Source organism: Sceloporus occidentalis, unplaced genomic scaffold (genome assembly GCF_023333645.1).
Source record: "Sceloporus occidentalis isolate IW3139 unplaced genomic scaffold, rSceOcc1.0.p SCAF_2, whole genome shotgun sequence".
Taxonomy (NCBI): Eukaryota; Metazoa; Chordata; class Lepidosauria; order Squamata; family Phrynosomatidae; genus Sceloporus; species Sceloporus occidentalis.
In genome coordinates this window covers 116862988-116878033 of record NW_028316982.1, presented here as the reverse complement: position 1 = coordinate 116878033, position 15046 = coordinate 116862988, and the positions used below count along the sequence as shown (strand labels likewise).

The window sequence follows — 15046 nt, the reverse complement described above, 5'->3', positions numbered from 1 at the left end:
GTGTAAAAAAGAGAAGGGAACTTTTCTCCACATGCAGTGGTCCTGTTCTATAGCCCAAAGTTTCTGGTCCCAAGTACATAAGGCCTTACAGGAGATCTTACAAACGAAAAGTTAGGAAGGACCCCAAAATATTTCTTTTAGGAATAATGGACGAAGAATTAGAAAAAGCCTGTGGCAAGAAAATGTTTTATCTTTTAGTTGCGCCCAGAACACTTTATGCATCTATGTGGAAGGCTAGTAAAATATCCTCAATATTGGAATGGTATGAGAAAATATTAGATCTCATCGAAATGGACAAACTGACAAGTTTGTAGAGAAATAGATCAGATGATAAGTTTAATGAAGAATGGTCGACAGTGATAAATATAATACACAATAAACTACTACAGAAAGATAATTTAAAATAAGATAAGCCAGTGATGGCGAACCTATGGCATTCAAATGTTAACTACTTCATTTATGAAGTAGTATTTGCTTGTATCAGTGGTCTAGAGGCAGATCCAATGGAGTTTGCTCCTTTATCAGAGTTAGTTACCTCTTATCACCGGAAATGAGGTGTCATAAAGATAAGTTCATGGCTGCAGCTAAAATATTTCCTTCATAAAGAGGGGCTAGAACACGATTCTAATTCTGTTACAAAGGTCAGAAGTACAAGTCTTTCCTGGCTTTTGATGTACTGTATGACACAGCCACATCGTTCTAGTGAAATCATCTTCATGTGGCTAACATTTATGATGAGCACACAGTGTGTGTACAGTCCAGTCAGTGAGGGATGAGCAAATTGAAAGCCTACAAATGTTGGTGGATTCCAACTTCCATTAGCCCTAGTCAGCATAACCAAAGGAAGGCGATAATAGGAGTTGCAATCTTGCAACATCTGGAGTTCCCCACCCTGGCCTCTTCCTTTTACTAAAAGTAAGTCACATTGCACTCAGTAGGGATTTCCTTTTGAGTGCATATTCATGATATACCTTGTATAGTTGTATGTGACATTAGTACATTAAGAAACCTGTTTGGTGAGTGGCCCTTGGCGACTTGGAACACCCATGTTTCTCAAGTCGGCACCATAATGGGTTCAGCTTCATATATAAGCAAACTGCATTTATTTTATTTTATTTTGTTTATGCAGAAAGACATCCCTTAATATCACCTTGAGAGTGTGAGAGCAGCATTTCACTGGTTTAGTAACTCTCTGGGGCATTTTAGACCCAGAAGATACCTTTATTTCAACAGGATGACAATTAAGCCAATTTTTAAAAAGGCCTTTTCTGGGCCTAAAACAGCTCCCAGGATTGCCAGAACTGTAGTGAAATTGCTCCCATCCCCTGGGCCAAAAAAGATGGGCCCTGTGTGAGCTGCAGTTTGCACAAATTTTCATGCTAGTTGCTTTGGACATCAACTACTAGAGTCCCTGCTTCACCAGCTTTGGTTTAACTGCAAAATTCACCTGAGTGACCCCAGTTCACATTTACAGCTGTGAAGCCAAAATACAGTAATATTTTAGATTGAGGGTGAAGCCACATGCAGATATATACTTCTCTTGTTAACAAATGCCTCCCCTTTTTAAAATGTGTACCTCACTTAGTTTTAAACCATTACAGTCATAATTCTTACTGGTTATAGGAAATACTCTCCTTGATCCTTTAAGGTATTGCCTGTACAGCTACATGGGTTAATGTAGTTGCTTTAGTTTTTTCAAAGTGGGAGTGCTTAGGTGTGTGAGTAATCCTGTGTGATGATCCTGTAGTATGGCAGTATTTCTCCTCCCATCCCACATTCATCATGACATTCAAGCTGTACAATACTTTACTAGCCTGATGTAATCCAGATGAATGAAAATTTGACCATGTGTTCTGCTAGCTGCAAAGGCTTGTCTTGTCGGAAACTATGTAAAATAACAAAATGAGGGAAAGACCGCAGAGCTTGCATAAGGACACAGCCCCAAAGGTAATATTTCCAACCAGTTCTTCCTGTATGCTCTTGGGTAACTCATCCTGCTACTCTGTACATTTTTGTTTGCATTTTCCTCCCTTTGTCAATATTACCTCTTCATTTGAAAAGTCTCTTCTGAGCTCATGTTTTAGATGCACTATGATTCATCTTTCTCATATACACCACAAAATTCTCACCAATGGGGGTTTGGTCCTGCCTTCCCCACAGGTGAGGAAAATGTACATACTCAAGTCCCATTATAGTCAATGGGTGCTGATATGCACACAGCTTTGTACGTTGACAATTATGGAGCAGGGCAATCTGTGGATGCTGAGTCTGCGGATGACTAGCCCACTGATATGGCAGGCCCACTGTATGTGGGACAATCTCTTGTGAGGTGAAGCCTGCCTTGATGCACATATATGCATCTATCTAAAAACAAAGTACTGTGTGCATTTTTCTTCAAAAGTATTGTTTTACTCATTTTAATATTTAATTGTTGATCAGTTAAAATTTCTTTACATGCTGAGAAGTTTTATACTCTGTTCTGTTAAAATGAAAACATTTCCCCCAATACAATTTGCAAATAAATATCAGAAGCCCTTATAATGCTGATCGTGTGTATTACATGCAAGTCATATATGAAGAGGGCTTTAGTTTATGAGTTTGGCAGAAACAATTTCTTAGATCATATTGGTACATGAGAAACTGAAAACTGGACCCAGGACCAAATGAACTCTCACCGAAGGAATAATAGCTGTTCCCATTTGCCAAGTGAAGTGCAAGGAGTGTGGAAAAAGAATGTGTGGCTTAGTGTTGGCTGCTTAGGAGTGTGAGAGGTTGGTTTGCCATCTGCAGTTTTTTCTTCAAGTTGGTTTTTCTTTTAAGGCTGGACCTAATCGGGGCAGATATATAAATCTGTTCACTGGGATTGCAAAATACCACAAGAGTCCCATTCAATTTGGACTATGAATTTCTAGAGTTGGCTTCAGGGCCCTCTTTGAAGAGCCTCGGTTTTTTAGATATCTTGATAGTTTATTGCCGGTTAATCAAGATTAGTGAAAATAGTATATTACTGGCCAATCAAGATTAGTGAGAATGAACTCAGTGGCTTGTGAGTATTTCTGTTGCTTACTTACTTCCCCATGTTAGTGTGATGTAACACTTGCATAACATTCAGGATTTCAGGTTGAGCTTGCTGATAGAAAGCTGTGGGATTTTTCATGAACTCTTTCTCATTATTGCAGCAGTAGATTGCCTGGATTGATAGCAAGCAGCTGGATGCTCAGTTCTCTCATCTACTACCTACCATATTGCTTTTAGACCGTTGAAAGGCAGGTTTCAGCAGATGTTGTGTGTTGACTTGATGGTGATGAAGTGATGTCTCCTCCTTCAGCCATTTTTTAAAAGAACATTTCTGCTTTTGAAAACACCTTGCAGAAGTGTAGATGCAACTGAGGCAGATAGAAGGGCGCTGATGGTGGTACCATCTTTCATGTTGGATGGTGGTTGGTGGTACCATCTTTCATGTTGGATGGTGACACATTCCCTAGTTTCAGCATGAAACAATGAATTAAAGAGAGAACTGAGGGCCAGTACAAATGGCACTAAAGGAGCAGCTTGATCGCTGGATTGGGGCTGCAGCAACCTCCCGATCCAGCATTTTTCTCCTTTTGGGGGCTGAAAAAAGCCACCCTTTCCACTGCGGTGGTGCCTTTACGGTACTCCTGCGGTGTGCTGCAGTGCTGCCCGCCGTCAGTCAGGTGGTGTGATGCCAGCTTGAGGGTGTCATCGAGACATGTGTCATCTAAAAGCCATGCCTCACGCCGCCCCAAAGCCAGCGTATTATTCCGGTCTGTTTTGCTCCTAATTAAACCAATTTATTAAATTTATTAAACAGAAAGAAGGTGGACTCTGTTGAATAGATGTTACTTCTTAGTAAACATAGATTGGAATCTTGCCTATTGGTAAGAGTACAGTGGGGATGTTATAAGGACTAGAGCAGTCTAGAAAACATTGTGTGGAACCAGAATTTTAAAATAATGTTGTTAGGTTTTAAGAAGGTACAAGAGGGTCCCCTCTCCACACCTTCTGTAACATACTAAGATGACGACCCCTCTGGATTTTCTCCCAAAAGCTGAAGACATCTTTAGGAAGGCACTAAGTAACCCAGAAGTGGAAGTACTGACCAATTTCTGTTTCAGTATTGGAAATTTGACCGTGTTAATGACAGGCCTGAGAGACAGCATGGTATAATGGTTTGAGCATTGGACTATAACTCTGGAGATTAGGGTTCAGTTCCCCGCTTGGCCATAGAAACCCACTGAGTGACCTTGAGCAAAGTCACACATTCTCAGCTCCAGAAAACCCTGTGATATGTTTGCCTTAGGGTCAACGTAAGTCATAAATGACTTGAAGACACACAACAACAGATGATAGGCCTAGTGGTTTATCAAATCATGTGCAGCTCACCATCATGCTGACTGTGTTTGTGTGTGTGTTCCTCTTGAAAGGAATAGTGGCCTTTTCAATGCCCCGGTGGACTAATATCCATGGTTAGCAATCTGCATTCATCTTAGTGAGCCACAAGTTGTACTGATCTGCTCTCATAATGTGTTACCTGCGTTCTGAGTTCAAATTTTACTCTTCAGGCTCCTGCTCCACCTGTCTTCATTTAATTGTCAAATAACAGTTTTTCCTCCTCTCTATTCCTGTAAAATTGGCAAGGGAGTAGGAAATCTAAACCGCTCTGTCCACTTTCCTTCTGTTTCCTTGGCCTTTCCTGGAAATTGCCCTTCTTTTGGTCTGGAAACTACGTGAGGCTTAAAATTCCACTATGGCATCCTGTTGATGAGTACCAATGGAGTTTTTTCCCTTGTTCTACAGCTCCTTATCAACTGGTGGCAGGTTGTAAACTGTAGTGATGCTTAGCATGTGTTAATCAATCAGTATCGCTTGTGACTCACCAAACCAAGTGGAGACCACTAGCTCTGAACGATAGCCCAGGAAGGGCTTTTTTGGTTTTGCTGAAGGGAAACACTTCTGGCCTACAGAGAGGTCCAGGTCTCCTTAGACTCTCTTGAGAATGGGGAGAAGAAGGGACCCTTCTTCTCTCCAGTCTTTTATTGTAGACAGTATGGACTTCTTAGAGCTTGGCATAAATGAATTAATTCATGGTTTGTTTTCATAATTAATTAATTTTCCATCCAGCTAGGGCTGTGTCATAGAACTTAATATAGACCAAAAATTGCAGGCATGCTCACCACTTTAATAGATTATTGGAAATAGTATAATTTTGCCATGTTTACCCTGGGGTGCTGGAAGGAGGGAAGAAGAAGGAAGCACTAAATTGGATTTATGGCTCTCTGCTGCTGGGTGACTCCCTTGTAGTTCAGAGTAGCCCTAGGCCTTGGAGCGGTTTAAAGAGTGGCATGGGGAAAATGGGGTGACAAATGGAGTGGAGCAGAATGGTATTTCACCTCTCCAGGGCCCTTTAGCCAAGTGTTATTTAAGAACACATCAGGGCAGGTTAACTAAGAGAGAATCAAGATGGCCTCCTTGTGCCCTCAATCCCCATACTTTCAGTTACATATTTTGAGGGCTTCCTATCAACTGTGCCTTTTCAGAGGTCCATTTTACTTAAGGCTAGTACCTGTTTTCTTGGAGTAGCAATTGTTGTTTTCCAAGAAGATATACATGAATTGCATTTATAATTCCTTATGCTTGATATAGCAAAACCTACGCAAAAATAGGTACAGTTTTGTCAAACAAAGTACTTTCTTCAGAATAATTCAAGTTCTGAAGTTTTTCCAAAATTAATTATGCAATAATTATTCATTATTAACTACTCCCATATAGGGAAAAATTATGAAAATGTTGAGGCTGGGCTGCTTTTCTTTCTTGTCGCTTTGCCTGTTTCCTTACCACCAGTCCATAGCAGATAAAGCAATCCAGGCCCATTTTCAACCATGCCTACTTTGCCCAGGTTTGGGGGAAGGTGGTTTTTTTTACAGACATCTTTAACAAATTCTTCTTTCAAGGCAAAGCTCACATTGCATAGTAAATAGAAGCCTCCAGTATAGTTCATTCATGCAGACGAGCCAAGTGGGTATGCTTTTCCAGGGTTATCTTTATGCTGGTGCTGTGGAGAGTGGCACATTGTTTTCACTCCCCATCTTCACTGCATGTAGAAATTCAGCAGAGCAGGGAACACAGTGTGTGCGTGTGTGTGTGTGCCTTCAAGTCGCCTGTTGTCTTATGATGACCCCATCAATTTCATAAGGTTTTCATAGGCAAGAAACAGAGGTGTTTTTGCCAGTTCCTTTCTATACCACTTGGTATTCATTGGTGGTCTCCTATCCAAGTACTAACCAGAGCAGACAGGATCTGGTACCTTTAGGGCAGTGATGTCCAAACGCTGGCAGGGACGTAGCCAAGATTTTGGGAAGGGGGGGCAGACTATGTGCCACCATTATAATGGGGCTTGGGTGTGGTGGCGCGGCACGCACCATTCATTTTATCTAATGGAAGGGGGATCCGGACCCCAAGCACCCCCCCCCCCCGGCTACGTCCCTGACACTGGCCCTCCAGGTGTTTTGGACTTCAGCTCCCAACATCCCAGACCATTGGCCAAGATGGCTGAGGTTTCTGGGAGCTAAAATCCAAAACACCTGGAGGGCCAGTGTTTGGACACTGGTGCTTTAGGGTATTTGGACTCACCTCAAATTTCTCCTCTGGGCAAGGATTCACAGATCCATTTCAGGATATTATTGTTCTCTAACTGGAATAAAAACATGAGACTAAATGGAACTATGAGTTCCAGATGGATTAGACCTATAGAAACAATGAGATATTAGTGTTGTTTTACCAAATCCCATTCATTTAACTGGATCTACTCTAGTTGGTACAGCATTTCAATTTTAATTCTTTATTAAAACTCTTTAATTCAGACAAACCATCCATGGTGGTTTGATAGTGAGAGAATGTAATACATGTTGAAAAGAATTGTGGTGTGCAGTGCAGGAGAAGAGAGGTGCTAATTGTTGACAAAGCATAATTGGCAGCATTATTAAATACCATGCTTTAGGGCAGCATTCCACAGCATGATAGGTAACAGTTGTGTTGAAATAAAAATCTCATCATATCATGCCAGCAGTTGAATTATGGGGTTTCCAGGCCAAATTATCTAGAAAATGCAAGATTGAGGAAGACAACATAATGTACAAACAAAAACAACAAATTTAAAGGTGTAAGTAAGCATGGCAGTATTCTACTCAGGGCAACAGTATCAAGCATAGTAACACATGCCATCTTTTTCTAGAATTTCTTTCCAAACTATTAACTTACTATTTAACTCAGTTGGACTAGGACTCTGGAGGCCAGGGTTCGATTCCCAGCTCAGCCATGAAACCACTGGGTGACTTTGGGCATGTCACATGCTCTCAGCCTCAGGCAAAAGCAATGGCAAACAACCTCTGAACAAATCTTGCCAAGACTATCCCATGGTAGGTTTGCTTTAGGATTGCCATAAATCAGAATGGACTTGAAAGGCACACAGCAACCACAACAATTAACTTACTGCATTAAAAATCTCCTCCATAATGATAATGTAAACTGAACTGGGTCTTCTAACTACAATCTTAATGGATTAGGTTTTATTATGGTAGCATTCCAATCTTTATATTTCCTTTCTTGCTCTCAGCCAGTGCTTTTGGCAGCTGGTTCAGTTGGAAGTCAGCTTCTGTAAGTGCTCACTGAAAGTGTTTTGTTCCTCCTCCTCCTTTCACTTTTCAGTGCAAGAAATAGGCAGAGTTCACGTTTGTGCACGCCAGAGGCTCACAGCTAGCGTGTACAAATGTGAACTGACCCTGCATTACCACACCTCCTTCCATGTGTGGGTTCTTGCTTGATATAACTGAAAAACCAGTTTATTCTGGAAGAGGAAAGAGAGGTGTGTGGCATGTTCACTCTCACCACCTTGATTCCTTGGGCCTCTGCCACATGTCAGCTAGTGCCACACATTGCAGAGGTAACAGTACAGTAAAGAAAACCATAGCAAGAGGAGGGAAAACTCACATAATATCAGGGAAGGCAAAGGGGGAGATTTTGCGTTTTTTCCCATTTTATTATCTTGTTTCTTTTTATTACAATGGCAAAATAACAGTTTTTATGGTGGGCAGTGGGCAAGGATTTATTCAGGGAATAAATTCAGAAGATCTTTGCCACTCTTTTGAAATGCCTCAGGCCAGTGGGAATCGATAAAAGCTAGTAAAAGGTTAGAAGCCACAAACGAGAGACACTAAAAAAGCATTTGCCAAATTAAACTAACTTGTGAGTAGACATTATCTAACCCTTTGTTATAGGGAACAGTATAGCTGGATAATATAGCAGTGTTGCAAGTGCTATTCAGGGCCCTCAATGTCTTTTTTGGGTAACTGCAGAAAAGCAGTGCTCAATAGCACAGAAAGGCTATAGTGTGGCAGGTCCTCTGACTGGGCTCAGAGCAGTTATGTGATTGTCGGTGTACTTTTTTTTAATGGATTGTGTGTCACTGCGATGGCAAAGATGAGAAAGCAAAGCAAAACAACTGTTGTGCATAACAGTAGTAGCAAGGAAGTACATGGTTGTGATTTGATACCATCAAGCACTTGGACAGTGCAGCAGTGAGAACATTTGGGGCATATTTTGGGGGAAGTCAAAGCCTATGTGCCCCCTTCTCTGCTTTCAGGGTTTCCTTGCAGGTAATTTGGTGCTGAAATATTCAGGGTAGGCCCTGCTCAGGAGCCTCTCATCACTGGCTCACCTCTGGTGACAGTGGGAATCACACAGTGGCTTTCACCCATGTGGATCCCAGTTACTGCCATCCTGTGAGTCTTCCCCTATAGAGATGGGTGTCATCAGATGACAGGTGGGTCATTTGGTGCTTGGATCCATGCCCTACGCTACATCATCGCTCAAACAGCTGTAACCAACATGGTTATGGCTATTGGAGCTCTATTGGTCTGTGCTTGTTAATGAATGTTCTTTTGTCCTTCTCTAGCCTGGCAAAATGGGAACAGCTTAACCATCCTGCTGGTTCATTCTCCCTTAACAACAACAACAATTTTTATTTCTTACCTGCCTCTAACCATGGAATGAGGTGGGGGACAACAACAATTAACAAACAAACAATATCAGTTAAAACATGTCAATTAAACATACACATCAGTTTAAAAGGACAAATAAGATGTACACATATTAAACCAATCTGCATCTATAATTCAACATTTAAAATTCATGATTTAAAAATCATCTGGATAAGCCTGCCAGAAGAGACTGATATTTAATGCTCTTTTAAATGCAGACAGCATTTCCAGCTGTCAAATCTATTCTGACTAGTCAAGCCACAGTCTAGAGGTGGCTGAAGAAAAAGTCCTCTGTCTGACAGTTGTCAATCTAGTCCTGGCTAACTGGAGCATATGGGGCAGATTATATAGTGTGAGGTGATCCCATAGGTAACCTGGACCCAAACCATGTAGCACTTTAATGGTAATAACCAACACTTTGTACCATGCCTGGAAACTAATTGGCAGCCAGCAGAGTGATTTTAATATTAGTGTAATGTGATTATTCCTGGATGTCCCAGTAATCAATCTGCCTACAGTGTTTTGAACTACCTGAGGCTTTCAAACTTGGTACAGAGGTATCCCAGAGTACAGCACATTACAAAAGTCCAGCCTTGAGGTTACCAGAGCATGAATTACGATCTTTAGATCCTCCAGCTCTATCTAGGTAGAGGCACAGTTGGCATAACAGCAAAAGCCGGTAGTATGCTCTCCTGGCTGTCACATCTATCTGAGCTGTCATTTGGAGCAGCTTAACATTGGAGCCTTTAACATTGTTCATATGCAACTTCTGATCAGCACTCTCTTGAGTAACTGGCATATGTACCCCACAGTATTAGTATAATTCCTACAGCCAGGGTAGGTTTGGAAAATTGACATAGCAAACTGATTTGGTATTAGACTGCTAGCAAAACAAATTCCAAGCTCAGGTAGGTAGCTAAATCAACAAATGTTTCTGCCCACTGGGTCCCAGCACAGTTCTCCTCTTGTGCTGCTCATTACCTCTTCCCTTACTGGCATTCAGTGGCTGGTAGGAATGAATAAGTACATTGTGGTAGATGCGTTATAGCCTTAAAGGCGTTACAGTTTTAGTGGGACCTAAGTATAGCATGAACAACTTGCTTTCTTGGATTTGTTCATGTTATTAATAGAACAGATGTGGTAGGCGTGCCACATCTGAGTGAGGCTCCCTCTTTTTAAGGGTGGGCTGATTCGTAGGTTGTATTTCTAGTAGGCTGAGCCTACCCTCCCACCCAAAGTGTAATGTATGTGATTTCTTGTGTCTTGCCTTTTGAAGCCCTTCTTTTGAAATGCAGAAGTCATAAAACTAACCAAAAGCAGAAATGGCTTACTTTTTCTGGGGAAAGGGAAGAAATTAAATAGAAAAGAAAATAGAAGTACTAATTCTGGGAGAAGCTGAAGGAACAACTCAAAGATAGAGTGGCATCACATATTTACTTTTTGACATTCACAATGAAAGCTATTTTATATTTGCAAGTTAAAATATAACAACTGCATGCAACAAGCACATATATCTCATCCTGTATGCATCGTTCCAAACACAAAAGTGGGTGTAGTTCTCTACTGTATAAAAAGGAGGATCAGTATGCATTCAGAGCTGTATAATGTTTAAATCAATTTTGATAAATATCTGCAGTATTCAGAGTTAGAGAAGTTACCTTTTTAGACTATGGCTCTCAGAATTCCCTAGCCCATATGACCAGTAGTGATGCTTGCTTGGGGATTCTGGAAGATGTAGTTCAGAAATGTAATATTACTACAATCTGGGTATGTTCCTAAGTAAAGCAGACTGTGCACTGGAATTGCAGCAGGTTTGTACCTCAGTCTGAACACTGTTGCTTCACATTAAGGATGATGTATAGTACGTATTGCTTTTGAAAGATGTAAATTGCACACAGAAAATATTTTGTCTCTGTAAATATGTTGAAAAAGGAAGTATGTACACCAATTTTACAGTCTGAAGAATAAAAGACAGTTTAAATTTAGTTTGGTGTGTGTTTTAACAAGCTGCAGTGTATTAATATATTGTATCTTTGTTTGTTTCAGGTTTACAGAATGAGCTATCCAGGATATCCCCCCACAGGTGGATATCCACCAACCAGTGGGTATCCCCCAGCTGCTCCTGGTAAGTTTATTATTTCTCATTTAGGTTGGTGGATCAGACTAAATAGAGTGGGGTGGGGGACAGGATTAATAGAAGGGCCTAAATCAAATGAATATGAGTGCAGAAGACCACAGATTTATTTCCCCACATTGACAGTTTAAAGGATCGTGTGTAGCCACACTGGGGGGTAGAAGACACCCTTGGGGAACAGCAGTCATTCAGAGCACACAGAATGGTGTTAGAGAGACCAGTGACAGGACATAACTTTATGAACAATCCTATGCAGAAAACAACAACAGATGGACCTCAACATCGAATACATTCCATCATCTTCTTTGTTTTGATCTGAGGTTTGCAACTTTGCTAAGATAGGTAATGTTTCTAGCATTTTTTTAAATCTAAAAAATGACAGGAGACCTAGAACCGTGTGACACCTTCAAAAGTGTGCAGATTTGTAGATTTCTAAATATTTAGAATATCTCGTTGTACAGTCAGTTATCACGGTTGGGATTTCTGGTTCAAATCCAACCACCTGAGCAAGTAACTTGTCCCTTGTGACACGGCCAGGCCCTACAAGAGTGATTTTGTTGTGGTTCTCATGACAGTTTTAAGATCTGAAATGCAGTCACATGCCTTTCAAAATAAGGGATCTCTATATCCAAATGTGGCCCCTCCTTGCTTAAAACTATATCCGGATGTAGCTGAGTTCATCTTTGGAACTGTGATCTCTGTTATGGTTTCCTGCCTTAGGAACACTACTAAAATATAGCCTGCAAATATTAAAATAAATGAAATGGGTGTGGTAGCCAGGAAACCCCAGGGACTCTGTTTTGTTTTTCCTGCTATTATCATCTGCTGTCTTCCATGGGTAAAACAAAGGGAGAGAAAAGACTTTTCCTTTTCTCATATGCTTTATGTCCATATGGTTTTCATACAGCACAACCAGATGGCATGCTGTTTGATGGCTGTTCATTGGCCTTTGAAATATTGGGGTGATTTTAGAATAGTTGTCAATGAATGTTCTACTTGTGTTGGATTTCCTTTTGCTCCAGGAGGGTCTTTGTTGGGGAGTCTGTGCTGGGGATTGAAACGAAGCTATTGGGGATGGAGAAGCGAACAGTACTATGGACCCAAAGTTGTCAGAATAACTACTTTTGCTTGTAAAAATAATTTTAGTTTTTAATATTAAAAACAGAGCTTGGAGTAGATAATTTCTTTTCTCTTAGCCATTGGTCATTAAACTTCTGTGATAGAAAGCCATGCACATAAAAAAGAAGCGTCCAGCAATTTGGTCTATGAATACTGTTTTGTTTTTATTTTAATACCAGGCAACAATCCCTGGGGTCCTCCCAGCTATCCTCCTGCAAACCCTCCTCCAATTGGACTAGAAAATGTTGGAAACTATGCCAATCAGTTCGATCCTAACTATATGGTGCGCATGGTAAGTAATTACTGTACTGTTTAAATTGGATGGCACTCACTCTTTCCACTGACGTTAGTTACAGAATTCTGCTGCCTGTGCTTTCTCCTTGTTATAATTAAGCATGTTAACAATATATTCAGATCAGGGTGGGGAGAAGCACAAATTATGGGCTACGAGTGGCCCCCCAATTTTTTAAACTTCCTAAGATACCCTATTTGTTGGATACCTTCCGTTTGTTTTTGACTCATGGCGAGCCTAAGGCAACCCTATCATGGTGTTTTCCTGGTAAGATTTGTCCAAATGAAGTCTGCGGTGTCTTCCCCTGAGGCTGAGAGCATGTGACTTGCCCAAGGTCACCCAGTGGTTTTCATGTCTGAGCAAGGAATCAAACCATGGTCTCCAGAGTCGTAGTCCAGCACTCACGCCACTACACCACATTGGCTCTCAGATATAGATATCCTATAGCCTGCCCCAATTTGGGGGCAAACTGGCCATAATGGCCAGCAGTACCTGAATCTGGGCCTGTAAGAGGACAAAGAGTTGCAAAAGGATCCCAAATGGAACAAAATATAGGCCCCATACAGACAGGCCAAAATACAGCTGCTTTGGGTCACTTTGGAGACATGCTGTTTAAATGATGCACGCGTCCTAAGAGGCCAGAAGCCACGCCAAAGCCACGCTCCAGTCCTAAGGAGTGGATTATGGCTTTGGCGTGGCTTCCGGACACTTGGGACGCATGCATAATTTAAATAGCATACTTCCAAAGTGACCCGAAGCAGCTTTATTTTGGCCTGTCTGTATGGGCCCATAGTCATCCAGGACCTTTTGGAGACAGGAATCATCTCCTATCCGCTAGTACTTTCCCACCCCTGCTTTAGATCCTGGTGTTTAGGAGATGGACTCAAAGGGCCTTATACCAAAAATAATAGAAAATTATTATTATTTTTTAAAAAAATACTTTCCCCATTCCTCCCTTTTTAATCACATTTTGTCTACTTTACCACCCATCTTCTCCTGTGCTCTTCCTTTTTTCCCATAGTTTTTTCCTGCCTTCCCTATTGGTTTGTAAAATAAGAAATATAGAAACATACACACATAGTTTTTTTTAGAAGTAGGTTGCCTTTACACAACATTCTCTGTGCAGTGTAAAACAAAGCTGAGAAACTCATAGGATTCTAAGCACCTACATTTACATACATCTTGATGATTGCAAATTATGGGGTTTATCACACCACTGCTTCACAAGAGCCTTACCAGGTTGCCACAATGAGTGCTGATCATATCAGCAACAAAACCAAAAGGGACATGAAGAAGAACAGCACAGTTTCACTGAACACTTTCAGCAAGAATACTGAGATTCTCTGATTACAAAAAGTAATTAGAACTGTTATTCATAGCAACCAAACCCAGATCATCAGGAGATGACAGAATTTTGATAATGTTTGCCAACTGCTATAACTATAAATAGAAAACTCATTGCCATTAATTGTTCAAGAAGGGCTTGATAATGTAAAACAGAAGTTGTTGTGTCTTGTATCTCTCTACATTATAGCGTGCTGTGTTTCTGAAGAGTTGGATATTCATCTGAAATGCAATATGTGATGAGGTATCCCCAATTTTGTTTAACATGATAAGTGGAGTATTTCTTTATACACATACCTCAGGCAGGCAAATGTTTTAGAAGATAAGATCCAGTTTTATGCCATTGAAGCCCTTGTATGCTTAAAAATTCTTCTATTTTGCATGTGCAAAGTATTTCCAGCTATTTGCATGTCCATTCAGATAGGCAAATGATATACAGAATATAAAATGCTATATAGTGTGCCATCATGTGTGGGGGAAACTCTGATACTTCTGTGTCTGAAGTTCTTTGCAAGCATTCAAAAACGGAGATAGATTGCAAACCAGAAAGATCATGGTAAGTTGCAACAATTTCTCTTAAAGATGTCACAAGATTCTTTTTGTAATACTGGAAGAGAGTAGTACTATTGTCCTTTTGAAAATTAATCAGTAAAGACTGTATGTGTGAGAAGCAGGAGCAGTGACAAGCTCCCTTTCATATATTGTATCCATTATGTCTGTAGCAGAGGATCTTTTGTATCTGTGGAAGCTTTCTGTGTGACATCAGGTCTGGATTTTCCACGTTTCTACATCATTCAGGGAGCCTCCATGGCATAAGGCTGTCCACTACAGATGTTCACTTTGAGCCCAAGTTGATGTGCTCATCCTTGCTCTTCTTCTTCACATGTAATGTCTGCATGACTTAAGAATGTGTGCACAAGGCTTAAAACAGTATATTTTGTAATGGAACCTTTTAACACTTCTCAGGATATGCAGGACTTATAAATATATATTTATATTTTTAAACTTTAGCTCACATTAGTAAAGAATTCAGGCTACAGTTTCTTAACTACAACTTCCACTTTGCAGCATCAAATAATACCTGCTTGTGTTACAGGGCTC

At 40.7% G+C, this 15046-nt stretch overlaps 1 protein-coding gene across 2 annotated transcripts in view; it reads left to right on the top strand.

Moving 5' to 3' along the window:
- ANXA11 (annexin A11) overlaps window positions 1-15046 on the top strand; it is a 47650-nt gene that overhangs the window by 13216 nt on the left and 19388 nt on the right. Inside the window, exons 2-3 of one of the 2 annotated variants that reach the window (XM_089510687.1) lie at window positions 11103-11181; window positions 12489-12592. In XM_089510687.1, the coding sequence (XP_089366813.1) occupies window positions 11112-11181; window positions 12489-12592 (174 nt within the window). In that variant the 5' untranslated portion in view covers window positions 11103-11111. Of the gene's footprint in view, window positions 1-11102; window positions 11182-12488; window positions 12602-15046 lie in introns of both variants that reach the window. The other variant, XM_089510685.1, reaches the window with a different exon arrangement.